The 23212-nt window shown below is 40.0% G+C and overlaps 1 protein-coding gene across 1 annotated transcript; it reads left to right on the forward strand.

The window, feature by feature from the left end:
• Window positions 1–3781: 3781 nt before the first annotated feature.
• On the forward strand, window positions 3782–23212 carry LOC110289082 (tripartite motif-containing protein 30A). The gene is made up of 7 exons (XM_085841442.1): window positions 3782–4238; window positions 14135–14230; window positions 15623–15853; window positions 18635–18657; window positions 20007–20107; window positions 20378–20404; window positions 20654–23212. The coding sequence occupies exons 1-7, from the start codon at window positions 3819–3821 to the stop codon at window positions 21244–21246; spliced, it is 1491 nt and encodes a 496-aa protein (XP_085697568.1). The 5' UTR covers window positions 3782–3818; the 3' UTR covers window positions 21247–23212.

Consider the following 23212-nt stretch of genomic DNA (forward strand, 5'->3'; position numbering starts at 1 on the left):
GTCTAATTTTCTGAGGAACCACCAAACTGATTTCCAGAGTGGGTGTACCAGCTTACAATTCCACCAGCAATGGAGGAGTGTTCCTCTTTCTCCACATCCTCACCAGCATCTGCTGTCACCTGAGGTTTTTGTTTGTTTGCTTGTTTTGTTTTTTTCTGGTTTTGGGGTTTTTTTGGTGTTTTTTTTTTTTTTTTGGTTTTTTTGGTTTGTTTTGGTTTTTTTGGTTTGTTTTGGTTTTTTTGGTTTGTTTTGTTTTTCCAGACAGGGTTTCTCTCTATAGAGCCCTGGCTGTCCTGGAACTCACTCTGTAGACCAGGCTGGCCTCGAACTCAGAAATCCCCCTGTCTCTGCCTCCCAAGTGCTGGGTGTAAAGGTGTGCCCCACCACCGCCCAGCTCACCTGAATTTTTGATCTTAGCTATTTTGATAGATGTGAGGTGGAATCTCAGAGTTGTTTTAATTTGCATTTCCCTGATGACTAAGGATATTGAACATTTCTTTAGGTGCTTCTCTGTCATACAAGTTTTCTCAGTTGAGTATTCTTTGTTTATCTTTGTACCCCATTTTTAATATGGTTATTTGTTTCTCTGAAGTCTAACTTCTTGAGTACTTTGTATATATTGGATATTAGCCCTCTATCAAATGTAGAGTTGGTAAAGATCTTTTCCCAATCTGTTAGTTGCCATATTGTCCTATTCAGAGTGTCCTTTGCCTTACATTTGTCCATTCTTCATCTACTGTTCAGGAAAATTTCCCCTGTGCCCATGTGCTCGAGGCTCTTCCCACTTTTTTTCTATTATTTTCAGTGAAACTCTCATCATTCTTAAAGAAACAGTTTTAGGTGTTACAGAGTTCAACTACACAGGGAGAAGACCACAGATTAAGTTATAATGAAGTGAATTCATAAATTATTGTTAATAGCTCAGTGGCCTTAAAGGCAAATCAAAGAATTGTGACACAGGAAGAGGCTAGAGGAAGTGTATTTAAAGGTGGACACCACAATCAACTTATTTGTGTGGGATGTGTAGTTGAGAAATGAATTGTACTACCCTCAGCTGTGAGGGAGCTGTTTCATTTCCTGTCACTCAACAATAAAGTTCACAAAACCAGCATAAGTTTTACATTTGGGGAGGACAGCAAGGAGTGAGAGTTTTGAGGAACTTATCTTTCAGGAACTTCAAATGAGTGCCTAGCACAAAACTTGGCCATTACATACTCCAATAACAACAGAAACAAGTGCTGTCCGAAGACTTGTTTGATTTGAACAAACCTAGTTATTGTTTCTTAGTGTCTCTATTTCGAAAGATTAATATTGCTGGATTTAAGGGGCATTTGAGGGATTATATGGAAACCTAGTTCAATGGAAACTTCCTGAAGTATATGGAGGTTATGTTAATGAGGTCTATTAATAATGGGAGAATCTCAACTGGCAATCTCTTGTCACCAAATAAGCTTCCAATTGTAGGACTGGATTACGTTCAATTGAGTTATTGACCAACAGGATTCCATGGAGATCCTTAAACAATCAAGTCTGTTGCTAACACAACATGTTGCTCTATTCAAAATGATAGTGGTGCCCAGCTGCAGAAAAAGAATCCACATAATTCATTGAACATGGAGATTTGAGCTTGTAACTACACATAGCCTTCATCCCTAAGTTCTAGTCTCTTTGGTGCAAGATTTTTGTACAGGGTGATAAATATGGAACTATTTGCATTCTCCTACATGTATAAGTCCGATTAGGCCAAAACCGTTTGTTGAAGATGACTTCTTTTTTTTCCCACTGTGTAGTTTCAGTTTCTTTATCAAAAATCAAATGTCCATAGTTACATAGGTCTATTTCTGTGTCCTTTTTGATTCCATTGACTTACATGTCTGTTTCTGTACCAGTACCATGCGGTTGTTACCATTACTGTCCTGTACTACAGATTAGGGGCAGAGATGGTGATTCCTCCTGAAGTTCAGGATTGAGTTGGCATCCTGGGTTTTTATTTTTCCATATGAAGTTGAGAATTGCTCTTTAACATCTATACAAAATTGTGTTGGTATTTTGGTGAGGATTCCTTTTCATAAGATGGCCATTTTCACTATGTTAATCCTGCCTATCAGTGAGCATGGGAGATCTTTCCAACTATTGATATCTTCAATTTCTTTCTTCAAGAAACTGACATTCCTTTCATGCACATCTTTGACTGGCTTGGTTAGACTTACACCAAGATATTTTATATTATCTATGGCTATTGAAAAGGGTGTTATTTCCATAATTTCTCTCTCACAGGTTCAGATTCTTTATTCCCTTATCATGGTGTCTCACTATTTGTGACTTTTCTATATGGAATATTACACAGCCATCTTTACTGAAATCATTGGCTTTTTTTCATGTGAAAAGAAACTCTTACTTGCATAATTTTTATTTTATTTTAGTTTTTCAGTTTGCATTTATTCTAAGTACTTGCCCTGCTGTGATGAATAGAGGTGACAAAAATAAGTATGCTTGTGTTGTACATGATTTTAAAGATTTTTCAATGCCCTAAATTTGCTATGAGATAAGTAGTGGGCCTTTCATGTATGTCTTTATAATCAGGAAATTTATGTCTTGTTATAAACAGTTTTGAAATTTTATTACTCCAAAAATATATTTTTCAAATAATTGTCAGACAAAGAATAATAACAGTTTCTTCAGGAAGTATATCTATAGCAGTAGGCATCCTGAAACTCACTCTGAAGACGAAGCAGGCCTTGGACTCATAGATCTGCCTGCCTTAAAGGTATACACCAACACTTAGCCAACAGAGGGTTTTTTTCTTTAGTTTCTCAGTGTTGTGTGAATTGTCCATTGGTTTTTCATGCTGAACTAATATTACATGTTATTGAGAGGAAAAAAAACTGTGTACTTTCAAGAATAATTTTTCATTTAGTCTTGATCTCGCTTAGTATCATGGTGGCATACATACCTGGAGATGCCCATTAATGTTTTGGGAAAATTTCTAGACCAAGATAAAATTTTAATATTTACAGACATATGATTCCTCAGATACCTCAAGTAACTGGGGGCATAATTCCACACAATCTATTGAATGGGTACAGGTTGTGCCTTAGTAGTCACCTCTTTTTTCTTGGGTGACCTCTATGGGATAGAGCAGTCACCAATGAAAGAAGACTTCATGGGATGATTTTTATACCTTTGAAGTGTATTGAAGACAAATGACCCTCTTAAGTGACCAACTCTATACATCTCCACAGGGGTTAACATAACCTTGTCAACAAACACACACATAGTCTTTTATTAGATGACAATCAGAGAAATAATTGCATATGTCGATAAGGACATGGAAGTGTTTACATTCCATGTAAGCATCTGCTCTTTCTGGTAAGAAACAGGCAATAAGAGCATCACAGTGAGTCTCACTGACTAGACTTGACAGTAGAGGAGGGGCCAGAGATATGAGAGGTTTGTTGCTTAAGACACTGAAGATGGTGCCCGGGAAAGACAGGGAAGGAAAAAAGAGAGGCTACAAAAGGATGTTAATGGGAAACTCTTTTTACTTTTCAGTAAAAGGGGGATAACATTCCCATACATGAAAGTTATCAATTGGGATGACCTAAAAGTACAACATTTGAAGTATAACCAAGTAGTCCTTGCTATATCACCAAACCTCCTTCCATATTTCTTCCTTTGTTCTTTTAACTTGTCATTGTGGTCCTTCCTTGACCTCTGCACAGGGTTCATTTTGATCTTCCACTTCTTACTTGGTCCTTTTCCCTGTCCATGCAGCAGTGTGAGAAGTCAGGACAGGCAGACACAGGATCACAGCAACTATGGCCTCATCATTCCTGGAGATGATAAAGGAGGAAGTAACCTGTCCTATCTGTTTGGAGCTCCTGAAGGAACCTGTGAGTGCTGATTGTAACCACAGCTTCTGCAGAGCCTGCATCACACTGAACTATGAGTCCAACAGAAACACAGACAGGAAGGGCAACTGCCCTGTGTGCCGAGTTCCTTACCCATCTGGGAATCTGAGGCCTAATCTACATGTGGCCAACATAGTAGAGAGGCTCAAGGGGTTCAAGTCCATTCCAGAGGAGGAGAAGAAGGTGAATATCTGTGCACAACATGGAGAGAAACTCTGGCTCTTCTGTAGGAAGGACATGATGGTCATCTGCTGGCTTTGTGAGCGATCTCAGGAGCACCGTGGTCACCAAACAGCTCTCATTGAAGAGGTTGACCAAGAATACAAGGTAAGGAGCAGGAAGATACAGGAAACAAAGCATAAAGCAGTAACAAGTGGAAAACCTCCACTTTTGCTGACAGGGTGCTTACCTGAGCATTATAGGCTTGGAAGTTGATATATCATTCTATATACTCTTTTACATTTTAACTCCTAAAAAGACATGGTGATTTATTCCACATAAGCATAAGAGAATCTCCCTAGACTACAATTACTAAAATACAAATAAGATATTGTGGAACTGCTTCTTTAAATTGAGTTGATGTCTAAAAAAGCCAAATCAGCACAACATCTTCTGATTCCTTCTGTGTTTCTATCCTTTCAATGTTAACATCAGATTTATTCTAAGTACCTAACATGCTATCTAGCAACTTTCAACAATGGGGTTAATAAACACATGGCACACAGCAGTGAAGAGAATGTGCATGTGGCAGCTGAAACATCAGGGAGGAGAGGAAGGTTTCCATAATGAGAAACACAGTAGCAAGTTCTGTGCTTAATCTATGTTTTCTGTTGTTTGTTTTTGAGACCAAATATAAACTCACAGAGACTGTGGCTGCATGCATAAGGTCTGAAAGTGGCAGGACCAAATAGGATTCTGGAACAGGAAGGAGAAGTGGATATATGACTCACCCCTAACCCAGAAGCAATCTGTAATTGATAGGTACCCAAAATGAAAAATTCTTTTTTTCCAAGGGAGTCACACTGGGGAAATAAGCCATCCTTAAGGAAATTCCCATGCCCAGCAATACATGCACACCCCGAACAAATGCTCCTTATTAGGAGGTTCTTTCTCTGATAATGTTGTCAGGGCTTTTCTTTCCCTTTTTCTGTTTAGAAACTTATAGTCCTTTGCTTTTATATCATGGCTTGAGATTTCATGGTACTCCAATGTGTTCAAAACATATACGCAGCATCTATATGTACTTCTTGTGATTCTTTTTACTTAGCTCTTTTTATGGTGTGTTTGTTTTGTCATATTCTGGTGTGTTTGTTTTTTATTTCTCTTATTGTGTTTTCTTTTATTCTTGTACTTCTTACATGCCTTTTTGTTTTCTTTTTTAAACTATTTATTGGTTCTTTTGTGAATTTTACATCATGTACCCCAATCCCATACATCTCCACCTCCATTCATACCTGCTCTTCATCTTGCAACCTCACCACTAAGAGTGAAAAAAAAAACTATTGTAAAAGCTGTGGTGTGTTACACTGTGTCCTACAGTATACCCATTAGTCCACAATTCTTTGCTTTGAAATATTAATTGCAATGAGTCATTGATCTGATCTGACGCTACTTTACCAATATTAGAACCTCATTAGGACTCCTCTCAGATACCCTCTGGTTTCCCTGTGTTGTGCTGATCCTGTAGTATTGGATATGTATGACATCCCTTCTTGCACTCTAGCAATTCATTGATGAAGTAGATGTTGCAGTGGGACAATTCTAAGCCCTGGGTCTTGGTCTAAGCACTATCTGAGCTGGTCAGCCTGCAAGCTGTCTTGCACCTTTGAGGCCCTCTCACCAACAATCCCAGAAACCAGAATCAGCTATATTCTGCTACCTATATGAGGTGTAGGGCCTACTCTTCCAAGTTTTTCACCTACTGAGAGACATGGCCAGTCCTCACACTCTCATAATCCTGGTGCCAATTCTCCTGACTGCCATAGATGACAAAAGATAAAGGGAGGAGTCTGTCCCTCCTGTTTCTGCACAGCTGCCCCGAAGTCAAGAGGGAGGTCTCTTCTGCATTCACACCCTTAGGGCCTGTTAACCTGCAACCCCCACATCCAGGGCCAGCTCTACAGTGGTGCCCACTCATTGTGCAGGACTAGCTCTCCTGAGTGCTGCTCTCATCACACAGGGCCAGCTCTTCTGCTTGATGTAATTGTCAAGGGTCAAGACAAGGGGTGGGCATCTCTCCCTTGCCTAGACTGACACACAGCAGAAAAGCTGTAGGGCCAGCTCTCCCATACTCACACCCTTAAGACTTGCTCACTGGTGTACCCATCATCAGAGTCAGGTCTATTATGCTGCCCAAGTGAGGGGCAGGGCCTACTCTCCCATGTGCTGCAGCAGATGAGGAGCAGGGCCACATCTCCTGTTCAGAAGACCTCTGGGACAGCTCTCCTGCCTCCCAGAGATAGCAAGGGATGTATATTTGGGGGTGAGGGAGCATATAATTTCTCCCTTGCCCATGTCACCTCACAGCAGACAATTGGCAGATCCAGCTCTCTCAGCTCACATCCTTGGGTTAGCTCACCCAATTCCCTGCCACCAGGATCATCAGCATTACTGTGCTGTTCAGGAAAGGTACAGGGTCTGCTCTCCCTAGTGCTGCAGACAACACATGCCTCTTTGTTTACTAACAGGATACCCAAGAGTATGGATCTGGATAGGAGAGATGTAAAGAACCTGAACGGGTAATGAGAGGGAAAAACTTAATCAGAATGCATTATATGGGGCTAGAGAGATGACTCAGCACTTAAGAGCAATAGTTGTTCTTGCAGAGATTCTGATTTCAATATCCAGCAAACACATGGTGTCTCACAGCCATCTATAATAGGATCTGATGCTTTCTTCTGTTCTGTAGGCATATATGCAAAGAAAGCACTCATATACTTGAATAAATAAAACTTTTTTAAAAAGATGCCTTGAAGCCGGGCAATGGTGGCACATGCCTTTAATTCCAGTAGTTGAAAGACAGAGACAGATCCGGCCACCCTCCCAGCCAGAGAACAGGTGTCCGCCTGGCTCGGAAGCCCTCTGCCTCAGGAGCAGCGGGCGCCAACTTAGTTCCAGGACTCCACCGAACTTAGGAACTTAGTCTGCACAGGTGAGAGGGTGCACCACAGAAGCGGACAGCTTCTGGGACAGGCGGGAGCCACAGAGCCTCTGAGGCAGGCCCTTTTCGGGCCGCAGACAACCGGCCACCCTCCCAGCCAGAGGACAGGTGTCCACCTGGCTCGGAAGCCCTCTGCCTCAGGAGCAGCGGGCACCATCTTGGCTCCTGGACTCCACCAAACTTAGGAACTTACTCTGCATAGGTGAGAGTGTGCACCACAGAAGCTGACAGCTTCTGTGACCTGCCAAAGCAACACAGCATCTGGGAAAGGTCCTGTTTTGGGCCTTCTTCGACCAGGAGGAGGTCCAAATGCAAGATATCTGTGCACCTTCCCTGTAAGAGGAGAGCTTGCCAGCAGAGAGTGCTCTGACCACTGAAACTCAGAGGAGAGAGCCTGTCTCCCAGGACTGCTGATAGACGGTAAAAGAATCACCAGAAGAACAATCTCTAAACAAAGTCAACTATAACAACTAACTCCAGAGATTACCAGATGGTGAAAGGTAAACGTAACAATCTTACTAACAGGAACCAAGACCACTCACCATTATCAGAACCCAGCACTCCAACTTCGCCCAGTCCAGGGCACACCAACACACCCGAAACGCTAGACCTGGATCTAAAAGCATATCTCATGATGATGGTAGAGGACATCAAGAAGGACATTAATAACTCACTTAAAGAAATAGAGGAGAACACTGCTAAAGAGTTACAAGTCCTTAAAGAAAAACAGGAAAACACAACCGAAGAGTTAGAAGTCCTTACAGAAAAACAGAAAAACACATCCAAACAGGTGATGGAAATGAACAAAACCATACTAGACCTAAAAAGGGAAGTAGACACGATAAAGAAAACTCAAAATGAGGCAACGCTGGAGATAGAAACCCTAGGAAAGAAATCTGGAACCAAAGATGCGAGCATCAGCAATAGATTACAAGAGATGGAAGAGAGAATCTCAGGTGCAGAAGATTCCATAGAGAACATCGGCACAACAATCAAAGAAAATGGAAAATGCAAAAAGATCCTAACTCAAAACATCCAGGAAATCCAGGACACAGTGAGAAGACCAAACCTACTGATAATAGGAGTGGATGAGAATGAAGATTTTCAACTCAAAGGACCAGCAAATATCTTCAACAAAATTATAGAAGAAAACGGCCAAAATCTAAAGAAAGAAATGCCCATGAACATACAAGAAGCCTACAGAACTCCAAATAGACTGGACCAGAAAAGAAATACCTCCCGACACATAATAATCAGCACAACAAATGCACTAAATAAAGATAGAATACTAAAAGCAGTAAGGGGAAAAGGTCAAGTAACTTATAAAGGCAAGCCTATCAGAATTACACCAGATTTTTCACCAGAGACTATGAAAGCCAGAAGAGCCTGGACAGATGTTATACAGACACTAAGAGAACGCAAATTCCAGCAAAGGCTACTATACCCACCCAAACTATCAATTACCATAGATGGAGAAAGCAAAGTATTCCACGAAAAAACCAAATTCAACGTTACCTTTCCACGAATCCAGCCCTTCATAGGATAATAACAGAAAAAAAAACAATACAAGGACGGGAACCTCGCCCTAGACAAAATAAGAATGTAATCTCTCAATAAACCTAAAAGAAGACAGCCACAAGAACAAAATGCCAACTTTAACAGCAAAAATAACAGGAACCAACAATTACTTTTCCTTAATATCTCTCAATATCAATGGTCTCAACTCCCCAATAAAAAGACATAGACTAACAAACTGGCTAAACAAACAAGACCCAACATTTTGCTGCTTACAGGAAACTCATCTCAGAGAAAAAGATAGACACTACCTCAGAATGAAAGGCTGGAAAACAATTTTCCAAGCAAATGGTATTAAGAAACAAGCCGGAGTAACCATTCTAATATCTGATAAGATTGACTTCCAACCCAAAGTCATCAAAAAAGACAAGGAGGGGCATTTCATTTTCATCAAAGGTAAAATCCTCCAAGAGGAACTATCAATTCTGAATATCTATGCTCCAAATACAAGGGCAGCCACATTAATTAAAGAAACTTTAGTAAATCTCAAAGCACACATTGCACCTCACACAATAATAGTGGGAGACTTCAACACACCACTTTCACCAATAGACCGATCATGAAAACAGAAACAAAACAGGGACACAGTGAAACTAACAGAAGTTATGAAACAAATGGATCTGACAGATATCTACAGAACATTTTATCCTAAAACAAAAGAATATACCTTCTTCTCAGCACCTCATGGAACCTTCTCCAAAATTGACCATATAATTGGTCACAAAACAGGCCTCAACAGATACAAAAATATTGAAATTGTCCCATGCATCCTATCAGATCACCATGGACTAAGGCTGATCCTCAATAACAAAATAAATAATAGAAAGCCAACATTCACTTGGAAACTGAACAACACTCTTTTGAATGATACCTTGGTCAAAGAAGGAATAAAGAATGAAATTAAGGACTTCTCAGAGTTCAATGAAAATGAAGCCACAACATACCCAAACTTATGGGAAACAATGAAAGCATTTCTAAGAGGAAAACTCATAGCTCTGTGTGCCTCCAAAAAGAAACTAGAGAGAGCACACATTAGCAGCTTGACAACACACCTAAAAGCTCTAGAACAAAAGGAAACAAATTCACCCAAGAGGACTAGACAGCAGGAAATAATCAAACTCAGGGGTGAAATCAACCAAGTGGAAACAAGAAGAACTATTCAAAGAATCAAACAATCGAGGGGCTGGTTCTTTGAGAAAATCAACAAGATAGATAAACCCTTAGCCAGACTCACTAGAGGGCACAGGGAAAGCATTCTAATTAACAAAATCAGAAATGAAAAGGGAGACATAACAACAGATCCTGAAGAAATCCAAAACACGATCAGATCCTTCTACAAAAGGCTATACTCAAAAAAACTGGAGAACCTGGATAAAATGGAGAAGTTTCTAGACAGATACCAGGTACAAAAGTTGAATCAAGATCAGGTTAATGATCTAAACAGCCCTATATCCCCCAAAGAAATAGAAGCAGTCATTAATAGTCTCCCAACCAAAAAAAAGCCCAGGAAAAGATGGATTTAGTGCAGAGTTCTATCAGACCTTCAAAGAAGATCTAATCCCAGTTCTTCACAAACTATTCCACAAAATAGAAACAGAAGGTACTCTACCCAATCATTCTATGAAGCCACAATTACTCTGATACCTAAACCACAAAAAGACCCCACAAAGATATAGAACTTCATACCAATATCCCTTATGAATATTGATGCAAAAATCCTCAATAAAGTTCTTGCTAACCGAATCCAAGAACACATCAAAATCATCCATCCTGACCAAGTAGGTTTCATCCCAGGGATGCAGGGATGGTTCAATATACGGAAATCCATCAATGTAATCCAGTATATAAACAAACTCAAAGACAAAAACCACATGATCATCTCATTAGATGCAGAAAAAGCATTTGACAGGATTCAACACCCATTCATGATAAAAGTCCTGGAAATATCAGGAATTCAAGGCCCATACCTAAACATGATAAAAGCAATCTACAGCAAACCAGTAGCCAGCATCAAAGTAAATGGAGAGAAGCATGAAGCAATCCCACTAAAATCAGGGACTAGACAAGGCTCTCCACTCTCTCCCTACCTATTCAATATAGTACTTGAAGTCCTAGCCAGAGCAATTAGACAACAAAAGGAGATCAAGGGGATACAAATTGGAAAGGAAGAAGTCAAAATATCACTTTTTGCAGATGATATGATAGTATATATGCGTGACCCTAAAAATTCCACCAGAGAAATCCTAAGCCTGATAAACAGCTTCAGTGAAGTAGCTGGATATAAAATTAACTCAAACAAGCCAATGGCCTTTCTCTACACAAAGGACAAACAGGCTGAGAAAGAAATTAGGGAAACAACACTCTTCTCAATAGCCACAAATAATATAAAATACCTAGGCATGACTCTAACTAAGGAAGTGAAAGATCTGTATGACAAGAACTTCAAGTCTCTGAAGAAAGAAATTAAAGAAGATCTCAGAAGATGGAAAGATCTCCCATGCTCATGGATTGGCAGGATCAATATAGTAAAAATGGCTATCTTGCCAAAAGCAATCTACAGATTCAATGAAATCCCCATCAAAATTCCAACTCAATTCTTCAACGAATTAGAAAGGGCAATCGGCAGATTCATCTGGAATAACAAAACACCTAGAATAGCAAAAACTCTTCTCAAGGATAAAAGAACCTCTGGTGGAATCACCATGCCTGACCTAAAGCTGTACTACAGAGCAATAGTGATAAAAACTGCATGGTACTGGTATAGTGACAGACAAGTAGACCAATGGAACAGAATTGAAGACCCAGAGATGAACCCACACACCTATGGTCACTTGATCTTTGACAAGGGAGCTAAAACCATCCAGTGGAAAAAAAGACAGCATTTTCAACAAATGGTGCTGGCACAACTGGCTGTTATCATGTAGAAGATTGCGAATTGATCCATTACTATCTCCTTGTACTAAGGTCAAATCTAAGTGGATTAAGGAACTCCACATAAAACCAGAGACACTGAAACTTATAGAGGAGAAAGTAGGGAAGAGCCTCAAAGATATGGGTACAGGGGAAAAATTCCTGAATAGAACAGCAACGGCTTGTGCTGTAAGATTGAGAATCCATAAATGGGACCTCATAAAATTGCAAAGCTTCTGTAAGGCAAAAGACACCGTCAATAAGACAAAAAGACCACCAACAGATTGGGAAAGGATCTTTACCTATCCCAAATTGGATAGGGGACTAATATCCAATATATATAAAGAACTCAAGAAGGTGTACTCCATAAAATCAAATAACCCCATTAAAAATGGGGCTCAGAACTGAACAAAGAATTCTCACCCAAGGAATACCGAATGACAGAGAAGCACCTGAAAAAAATGTTCAACATCCTTAATCATCAGGGAAATGCAAATCAAAACAATCCTGAGATTCCACCTCACACCAGTCAGAATGGCTAAGATCAAAAATTCAGGTGACAGCAGATGCTGGCGAGGATGCAGAGAAAGAGGAATGCTCCTCCATTGTTGGTGGGATTGCAAGTTTGTATAACCACTCTGGAAATCAGTCTGTTGGTTCCTCAGAAAATTGGACATAGTACTACCGGAGGATCCAGCAATACCTCTCCTGGGCACATATCCAGAAGATGTCCCAACCGGTAAGAAGGACACATGCGGGCCGGGCGTGGTGGAGCACGCCTTTAATCCCAGCACTCGGGAGGCAGAGGCAGGCGGATTTCTGAGTTCGAGGCCAGCCTGGGCTACAGAGTGAGTTCCAGGACAGCCACGACTACACAGAGAAACCCTGTCTCGAAAAGCCAAAAAAAAAAAAAAAAAAAAAAAAAGAAGGACACATGCTCCACTATGTTCATAGCAGCCTTATTTATAATAGCCAGAAGCTGGAAAGAACCCAGATGTCCCTCAACAGAGGAACAGATACAGAAAATGTGGTACATTTACACAATGGAGTACTACTCCACTATTAAAAAGAATGAATTTATGAAATTCTTAGGCAAATGGATGGACCTGGAGGGCATCATCCTGAGTGAGGTAACCCAATCACAAAGGAACTCTCACAATATGTACTCACTGATAAGTGGATATTAGCCCAGAAACTTAGGATACCCAAGATATAAGATACAATTTGCTAAACACATTAAACTCAAGAGAACGAAGACCAAAGTGTGGACACTTTGCCCCTTCTTAGAATAGGGAACAAAACACCCATGGAAGGAGTTACAGAGACAAAATTTGGAAGTGTGACGAAAGGATGGACCATCTAGTGATTGCCATATCCAGAAATCCATCCCATGATCAGCTTCCAAACGCTGACACCATTGCATACACTAGCAAGATTTTTATGAAAGGACCCAGATATAGATGTCTCTTGTGAGACTATGCCAGGGCCTAGCAAACACAGAAGTGGATGCTCACAGTCAGCTATGGAATGGATCACAGGGCCCCCAGTGGAGGAGCTAGAGAAAGTATCCAAGGAGATATAGAGATCTGCAACCCTATAGGTGGAACAACAATATGAACTAACCAGTACCCCGGAGCTCTTGTCTCTAGCTGCATATGTATCAAAAGATGGCCTTATAGGCCATCACTTGAAAGAGAGGCCCATTGGACTTGTAAACTTTATATGCCCCAGTACAGGGGAACGCCAGGGCCAAAAAGGGGGAGTGGGTGGGTAAGCGAGTGGGGGAGAGGCTATGGGGGACTTTTGGGATAGCATTAGAAATGGAAATGAGCTAAATACCTAATTAAAAAAATGGGAAAAAAAAAAAAGAAAGGCAGAGTCAGGCATATTTCTGAGTTTGAGGCCAGCCTAGTCTACAGAGTGAGTTCCAGGACAGAGCAGACTACACCAAGAAACTCTTATCTCATATGAAAAGTGATTTTTCAGTAAAAGAAAGAAACTTAACTACAAAAAAATTGCAATTAAAATGGGGAAAAAGGAAAAGAAAAAAGAATATTCACATGGCCAATGTTGTGCCACAGGTATTAATCTCAGAGTCATTGCAGCTGATGCTCATGGATCTCTGAGTTTCAGGAGTGTGTTTGTAACAGTAACTACAGGCAAGCCAGGGCTACACAACATGACCCAGTTTTACAAAAAAAAAAAAGTTCAGGTGTCAAATATGACATTGTATGAGGCATGTGATGTATATACATAGTTGTGATCAGAAAACTAACAAAAGTGTCCAGGTTCTCTGATGCTGGAAGCAAAATAAAAGGTTTCTACTGAGTGGGATGATTGACTAAAAGAGATTCCTCTGTTTCATTTATGGGGTTTATTTACATATAATACCAGAAACAATTGAGTCATAGACATTTAAGATTTACATACTTTGTGTACATAAATATTGACACAAGTTTTTCAAAAGTGAACAGTCTTAGGCTTCCTGTCCTTCCAGAAGAGTTTGTTGCCCTTTCCTTAGGAATAGCAGTCCTAACTAATCACACGATTTAACTCTGCTCCAATTCCTTTCTCACAGGAGAAGCTGCAGGGAGCTCTGCAGAAGCTGATGCAAAAGGCAAAAATATGTGATGAATGGCAGGATGACATTCAACAGCAGAGAGCTGACTGGGAGGCAAGTGGAGACTCTTCCTAGGGGTGTCAGACAGGTGCCCAAGAGGGACCTGAGCAAGAAGCTCTGGGCTCTTTTTTTTTTTTTTTTTTTTTTTTTGGTTCTTCGAAACAGGGTTTCTCTGTGTAGCCTTGGCTGTCCTGGAACTCACTCTGTAGACCAGGCTGGTCTCCCGAGTGCTGGGATTAAAGGCGTGCACCACCACCGCCTGGAAGCTCCAGGCTCTTAACTTCTTGGGAGTTGATGAGGCCAAGAAGCCTTGATACTCCTCCCTACTGGTTCCCCTGGCTGGAGATGCAAAGTCAGTTTATCACACCGGAGATGGGCTCTGTGAGGAGCTGGCACCATGCAGGATGCTTGGTCAGAATGGCTACTGGGTCCTACTCCTGTGGTGGCTTCTGAAACGCACATTGTTGGGAAATATGCTTGGGAACAGGCTACAGTTCTAGTCTCAGGGTTTAGCTTCTCTTAAGGGTTCAGAGGTGGAATGAGGCCTATTGCAGACAGGAACAAGTATCTTAGACAACTGTTTAGAAACTGAGCCTCATCCAGTCACCCCACTTTGGCTCACATGGCCTTAGTAAAGATGACCTAAGATCTTTGTTTTGGAATGCGGTGAACAGACATTAAAAGTAAAAAACTGCTTCCATAGACCAAAGTGTGGACACTGTGCCCCTTCTTAGAATTGGGAACAAAATACCCATGGAAGGAGTTACAGAGATAAAGTTTGGAGCTGTGACGAAAGGATGGACCATCTAAAGACTGCCATATCCAGGGATCTATTCCATAATTAGCTTCCAAACGCTGACACCATTGCATACACTAGCAAGATTTTGCTGAAAGGACCCAGATATAGCTGTCTCTTGTGAGACTATGCCAGGTCCTAGAAAACACAGAAGTGGATGCTCACAGTCAGCTATTGGATGGATCACAGGGCCCCCAATGGAGGAGCTACAGAAAGTACCCAAGGAGCTAAAGGGATCTGCAACCCTATAGGTGGAACAACAGTATGAACTAACCAGTACCCCAGAGCTCTTGACTCTAGCTGCATATGTATCAAAAGATGGTCTAGTCGGCCATCACTGGAAAGAGAGGCCCATTGGACTTGCAAACTTTATGTGCCCCAGTACAGGGGAATGCCAGGGCCAAAACGTGGGAGTGGGTGGGTAGGGGAGTGGGGGGGGGGTGTATTGGGGACTTTCAGGATAGCATTGGAAATGTAAATGAGGAAAATACCTAATAAAAAATTTAAAAAAAAAAAACTGCTTCCGTAAGAATCCCTTCCCTTTCCCAAGCTCAATTCCCTGTGAAAGGTGCCCTCCCAGAACAGTATTTCTCTCTCTCCTATTCCCATTTGGACTGACTGAATTCCTCTCTCTTTTCTTACCAATGAAGAACCAAATACAGAGCAATGTAGAAAACCTTCAGAGACAGTTTAATGGACTAAGAGAGTTCCTGGACTCCAAGGAGAACGAGGAGCTGCAGGAGCTGAAGAAAGAGAAGGAAGAGGTTATAGAAAAGCTGGAAGAGTCTGAAAATGAGCTAAGGGAGCAGACAGAGTTGGTGAGAGACCTCATCTCAGATGTGGAACATCAGTTGGAGCTCTCAACCTTGGAAATGCTGAAGGTAAGACGGCAGGAGGTCCCAATGTCTGAGAGTCAGGGGACAAGAAACCATTGCCTTCCGTCTCTGCTGCTATATTCTTCCTGGTGAAGACAGTGAGCTCTTCCTGAAATCTTTCCTGAATCATTTTCATAGGCAGGAGGAATTACTGCACACGTAAATGCCAAGGGGAAATTGTATTTTATTGGTTTATCAACAACTTCTCAGGACTGAAGCTGAACCTTAGAAAGAAGATCTCTTGCCTCCTGGGAATTATTACACTGCTCTATTGCTGAGCAAATGTGAAGCACATTTTCAACTGTCAAGTTAGTCACTTCATCAGAATTTGAAATTAGTAGAGTTCATTGCTTCCTGTAATGATTTGAGACTTTTACCCTCATGGGTTGGTGGGAGTACCATCTAAGAACTCAGAGAATTTGACCTTGATTCTGTCCCCAATTACTAATAGGAAAGGTGTCTTCTTTATCTATGGAGGTATAAAGTTGCAGATTTTGATCTCTATCATATTTTTAAATAATTTATTTCAAAGTTATAGTATTTATACCTCTGCAGGAATTTCTTTCACATGAATTATCATCTTGTAGACCTTGCTGGTTCTAGAAATTCTTCAAAGTCCTTTAATTGCTTCTTTTCCATTGCGTTATTTTAATTATAAGTGAAAACATTCATAATAGATAGAATTATGCATCTATATCTAAAATGATCTAGTTAACATAATATCTAGAGCAAACACATTTCATAATTTTGCAATTTTATCTCTTGACTAATAAGTATGATCATTTTTCTCTGCCTCCAGCCCCTGATAACCCCAATCTAATATTTACCATTGTGAGATGAAATATGTTTACATGACACATATTTCAAAAATATCACTTCTGGTTTTTTTTTTTTTTTACATCTAGGTGCATATAATGAATTCTCTGAGTTCAAAAAAGTTACCAAATGACAATACTTCTTGCTTTTAAGTGCCTAATATTTTAATATACATGGTGATCATATCATCTTTATCCATTCACCTGTTGACAAATTCGCCAATTGACCCACTATTTTATCTATTATACTCATGATTCGGTGGACATGGACATACTGTTCTTTGTGAGAACATACTTGTGCATCAGAATTCATTTACATCTAGAATAATTAGTTCTCTCACAAAATTCCTTTTACTATGGAATCTACATTTGTTTATTTATGTTATATAAAATAAATTCATGTGCAGTAGCCTGTGATCTCAGAAATTCAGAGCTTCTAATGTACAGAAATCAAAATATATAGATGAACAGCCCACAGTAATAAACAGAAAATATAGGCTTTCTATTGTAGATCAAGGTCTGCTGGCCCACACCTTTTACTCCAGCAGCTAGGATGCAAAATAAATTAATCTTAGGTGGGTTCAAGGCCAGCATGTCCTACATAGTGAGCAATTCTCAAGGTAAAAGTTGCAAGAGATTGCAGACTTTCCAGACTTAAGTAGAACACATATACTGCACCACTAATTCAAATGCCCAGGAGTCATTGCAGAAAAAGGGGCAGAAAGAGTGTAAGAGCCAGATGTGGATGAGTCCAAGGAAAGCACTCTTCTGAATACAGCTTAGCAGCAGCCCATATGAACTAAGATTGGTTTTGATATCAAACCCAAGATCTGTGCAAGCCAAACTCAAGTATGAAAGTAGACTTGCTTAGAAAGCTCACCCACAGTCAAGGAGCTACTGGTAATTCTTAACTGCAGGAAGAAGGGTTGTAGTTCTTTAAGAAAGTAACTTTACATGTATCTACCAATATCCAGTGGAACCCAAACATTCAAGAATTCCTGCATAGTGTTATATTTCAAACCTAGGATAAATGGCAAATTACAGTACTTATTTAACATATCACAAAGGACCTGACCAGTCAGGTCTTGATGTCTGTCCTCAATAAGCCAAAATAAAGGAGTGTAATTAATATTGGAAAGCAGAAAAAGGAGATTTGCTAAAGGGAGCCATGTTTTGAAAAGAGAGGAAGAGATTTAAAAAAAAAAAAACCCTCTGTGCATCTTCATGCTCCCTAAGTGAGATCAAAGTTTAAGTAGAGAGCCAAGAATTTGAACATGTGTATAATTTAAGTCAAGATGTGGTCCTGTCCATCATTCTCCCATCATGATCTACGTCACAGTGTCACACTTTTAAGATGGTCAGACAAGTCACTATTTGTTTGAAGTCTTTTGAGGAGACCGGCTCTTCCCCCGGATAGAGCTGTTTTCCTTCTCGAATATGAGATCCTTGAGAAATCCTCCTTTCTTTGGAGTCTCTGTGATTAAACAGTTTGATGGTCAAATTGAGAGACATGAATATCTCTTTAGATCAACTTCTTACCTGTCAGGGCAACTCAGAAGAAGAAGAAAAACAGAGGGGGTAAGAAATGGTTAAATTATTAAAAGAATCTAGAATTCAGCTTCTCATACATAGAAGTTTTCAGTAAGGTAACAGATACCTAATTTGTAGCATGAGAAAGGTCACATGTTTATTTGTTTAACAATATGCATATGAAAACCTATGTAAGTTTTCAAACTACTGTTTCTTCATCTTTGGTCTCCAATGCCTAGTAATATAAGACAGAAAGAGTCTATTAATTTACATATAAGTCAAATAAAGAGACATGCACCGTATTTATGTCATTTCTTGGGGAACTGGGGGTGACTGATTTGATTCTCTTTTGACTTTGTCTCTTCAGCCAATAAGAGTGTAAGCAGTATTAGCAAGAACATGAAGAACATGTTATTAACGGTGTTTTCTCCCTTTTTCCTAGGGTGCAAATTGTGTCCTGAGAAGGTATGTCTGGGCTGATAGGGAAGTATAGCCTTTGTGTGGTGAGAATTATTTGATATTCAATTATAGTATATATCTCTGGGGTATTGCGGAACTTATATATAATGCTATTCTGAAGTTCTAGGAAGATGAAAGGAGAAGATGAAAAAGGGAGGATCTGGACTTTTTTAACTATTGAGAACAGATTAGGTTCTCTTTTAGGAGACAAAGTTATGGATATCTAATGAGCTAGATCAGTAGTGAGATGAAACAACTGGACCTACAGGTACTTTTGGACTCCTCATGAATGCATCATTCTGTCCATACTGTCTGCTTGTATCTAGCTCTGGATCTGCAGGTGACAAGTGCAGATAGGTAGTGTATGTCGTCTGTGTCTGCAGTTTTCACAAAGTTGTGTATGGAAAAATTCCCAAATATTTTGTGTATTTCTCCTGGGGATAGAGGAGATCCAGATTTCCTTTGTGATTGCACTTAGATTTTTTTCAAAAGAGACTTGACACTTCGTGAACATGGTGAAAAAAATTGGCTGCAGGTAAACCACATAGGTCACAGAATTGTGGGAAGCCTCACACTCTGTGTAAAGTATCACAACCCAGCTGTCATCATCAGGCTTCATCCTAACATGTAGAGCTTATGTCAGCCTAAGTGTGGTTTCCTGTCTCCTTTTCCAAATTTTGCCATCTTAACAAGAGAACTCGAAGAAGCAGATGTTGACTAATAGTGTTCACATTGACCAAAGTGTTTGGAGTCTAGGCTTTTTTTTCAGATGGCTTTTTCATGCTCTATGACTATTATACTAGATTCTTGAAAACTTATCTTCCGTCTATTTCTTTCTTGCTTTTCTTTTTTCTATGTTTCTATTTACTCATTTATGATTTCTTGTTTTTTTCAAACAGGGTTCCTCTCTCTAGGTCTGGCTGGCCTGGAACTCACTGTGTAGAAGAGGTTGCTTTTGAAATCACAGATCCCCTGTCTGCCTTCTAAGTACATGTGGCACCATTCCCAGTCCACACATTATTTTTCTGTACCTTCAGAAAGGTACAGAAAAAATTCACTAATTCACATTTAAAAGACTTCTAGGAGAGGAGGAGGGAAAGTGGAAGAAACGCATTATGTGAGTGTGATGTTAAGGCACTATGCTTTGGAGAATAAGACTTTCCTAGTATTACACAGCAAGTAAGTGATCAGGGTCATAAGTATGTCCCATATATCTACATTTAATAATCTACATCCCCTCTTCCTTCTCAGAATTCTCAGAGGAGTTCAAGGAAATCTATGGTTAGAATGGCAGGGAGTCAGTGCTGTTCAAAAGTCAAAGGTTTGTGATGTGAAAGTCAATTTTTTACCCTTAGGAGTCAGTCCTTAAGCCTGCAACAGCCCCAAACTGTCCCCCAAAAGAGAAAAAGAACATTCCAAGCCCCAGATCTGAAAGGCATGCTGCAAGTGTATCAAGGTGAGTGCAGCTAAATTCTGTGATTCCATGTATGATTCTAGGTGTGTTAGACTGCATAAAGAAGTAAGTACGATTTCTGACTATGGGTAGAGGGACAGAGAAGAGCAGATAGTATGTCCCTGTGATGTCACTGTATGTGGTGAGAAATCATCATTTATCCCATACACATTATCAGATTTTCTAAACTTTCCCCTCATCTGGAGAGGTGATGGGCTTTAATGGTTTAATTCCTTCACTGTATTTACTGCTGTGAACTTTTCATCATTTCAGGACTCATGGATATCCAGCAATACTGGGGTAAGGAGAAACCATAGCACCATGAACCCGTCTCCTCTCAATGTGTTCCAGAGTTTATTTCTCTGTTAAGTCTCAGGTTTCATGTTGCTTCTCCCACTATGCACAGCAATCTGTCTCTGCTTGGCTTTAAACAAGGCTTCTCCATGTTTCCTTGCTCTTTCTCCTTATGCTTCTGTTGCTTAAGTTACAAATAAGGTTGTACCTTGTATTTCATCTGACTCTAAACATATATGTCTCATTTTTCTGCAGTTCATATGACTCTATTTGCAAAGGACCACACCGCCATTGCCATTAACAAAGAAAAAAGACAAATACAGTATAGAAGTTACAAAACAGTTCCAGTTTCTGAGATCTACCATTTGGGTGTCCTGGGATATCCAGCTCTTTCCTCAGGGAAGCATTACTGGGAAGTAGACGTGTCTAGAAGTGATGCCTGGCTCCTTGGATTAAATGATGGAAAGTGTGCTCGTCCCCAACTTCATTCAAAGGAAGAAACGGGCATCAACAAAAAACTTCATTCTCCGATCAAACAAAATGTAATGTTTCAGCCTAAATGTGGCTACTGGGTTATAGGGATGAAGAATTCGTCTGTATGCAAGGCCTTTGATGAGTGTTCTATCACCCACAATTCCAGTATCCTGGCCATCTCTCTGCCTGGTCGTCCCAGTCGTGTCGGAGTTTTCCTGGATCGGAAAGCTGGCACTCTCTCATTTTATGATGTTTCTAACTGTGGAGCTCTCATCTATAGGTTCTATGACCCTGCCTTCCCTGCTGAAGTCTATCCATATTTTAATCCTATGGCATGTTCAGAGCCAATAACAGTATGCACACCACCATCCTAAACCCTCACCTATACCTGTGCAGTGCCCCCATGTCTCCACTGCATCATTCTAACTTATTTTTTGTCTGGGGCCCTTTATTTTAATAACCTTCACTTCTAATCCCAAACCACTGTGGATTCATTTCCTTGATCCAGTTGCTTGTCTGCTCAAAAGATGATTACTGTCATTTGTCATTTCCCATATTCCAAAAATAAAAAATAAAAATGGTTGTTTCCTCACAAAGTAAAATAGAGCCTCTGCTAACACCATCTCTGTAGAAACACAGTCAAAAGAATGACTCATGGTGAGCAATGTCTTAGGAACCTCTAAGAGAAGCCCCAGAGAGAAAGAAAGAGGGCCTTTAACCTCAGGGACATTTTGTTCCCTGGATTGCTTTGGATGTGATTTTGTGCCTCTTGCAAAAAGAACATCTGCATTCAATTTGTAAGATCGGTTTACTCTAGTTGGATGTCAGAACATAGCTATAGAACCAATTCCTGTGCAAGGATATACTGAATGCTGGCCTCAATGTACAAATTCTGAATATGGACTTGCACCTTGATTTCATGCTTTTCAAGATATCATCTATAACATAGTACCAGATACTTGTGTTTATATGGTCTGTCCTGAGACAGTTGTAGGAAAGGTTTGTTAATATGTTCTTACTGGTATGTATTTACATGTTTTTCTGATTTGGTTCTTCTGGACTCATTAACCTTCCTGCTTTCTTTTGTACATTCATGTTTAAAAGCACAGTGAAACTGAAGAAAGGTTGTCTGCAGCATCAGGCTGTAGTCACCCCAATTCATTAAGGTCTGCAAACCCCAAGTCTTACAGACAGAACTACCTAGGCCCACAACGGTATGCACACCTTCTTTATGGTGTTGCCAGAGATAGAAGCCAGGGCTTCGTGAGTGCTTATGAGTTGCTCTACCACTGAGTTACTTGCCTCAGCTCTGTCAGGTCTCCACAGCCACATTCTTTCTGTCACTGACAAAAGATGAGAGAAAGTTCTTTTCCAGCGTGGCTAGCAGTTTAGGAAATTATATGTAGGAGTCTCTCTTTAAGGAATAGGACTTAGCAGAAGGTCAGTTTAACCACAATGCTTGTGTTCCAACAAAAAGTTAAGAAGGAGACATCTCAAATGATATCCACTAAGACCATGTGTTTAGAATATCCAGGTTCTAATGCTGTCTCTCCACATAGCATTACAACCCTGAATAACATCATCTCAAGCCTGTGTTTGTTTGTTTGTTCTTTTCTTTCTTTCTTTGTTTAATTTTACTTTTTTATTTTTCAGTTTTGATAAAATAGCACACCTATATTACACATCATTTTAGGAAAATAAATTTGAAATCTTTAGAAGGCTCTGAGAGTAAAAGCCCTTTCCTCTGTGAGTGATGAACTGTGTTCATTTACTTAGACCCTCTTGGCTGAAGGAAGCAGCCAGCTCCAAGAGATGATCATCTTACTTCACAAATATGCTACAGAACATCTAGGCTGAAAGTCATACACAAATGAGAGGAGACTATATTATTTTTAGTAAGAAAAGATCAATAAGTATAATGTGTCCAGTGCACACTCTGTACATGGGGGTTGTGCTAATTACTGGGTAGATGTGCTGTACTGATGTTCTATGTGACACTGTGTTACTGAGGAAACTAAGGTATAGATCTTCTCATGTCTGGATATTAGATCCTGGGAGCTGCCACCAAGACTATTCTAATGTGTTGTGGATATCTATATTTTTTTTCTTTTCACACTTACTTTTTGAAAGGATATTTGTTTAGCTGTATTCATTATCAAGTAAGTTAAAATCTATGATTTTCTATTCACAATAAATGATAATAATGACAATGATACCCATAACTGAACCTTCTGTTATGTTGTGAAATGTAAACAATAGAATGTTTCTAGGAACTCATATTACTTCTAGCAGATAAAAGGTATCAGATACTGTATCTGTTAAGTTTTTTCTACCCTTTGT

Source organism: Mus caroli, unplaced genomic scaffold (genome assembly GCF_978045245.1).
Source record: "Mus caroli unplaced genomic scaffold, Mus_caroli_1 scaffold_8, whole genome shotgun sequence".
In the NCBI taxonomy this organism is placed as follows: domain Eukaryota; kingdom Metazoa; phylum Chordata; class Mammalia; order Rodentia; family Muridae; genus Mus; species Mus caroli.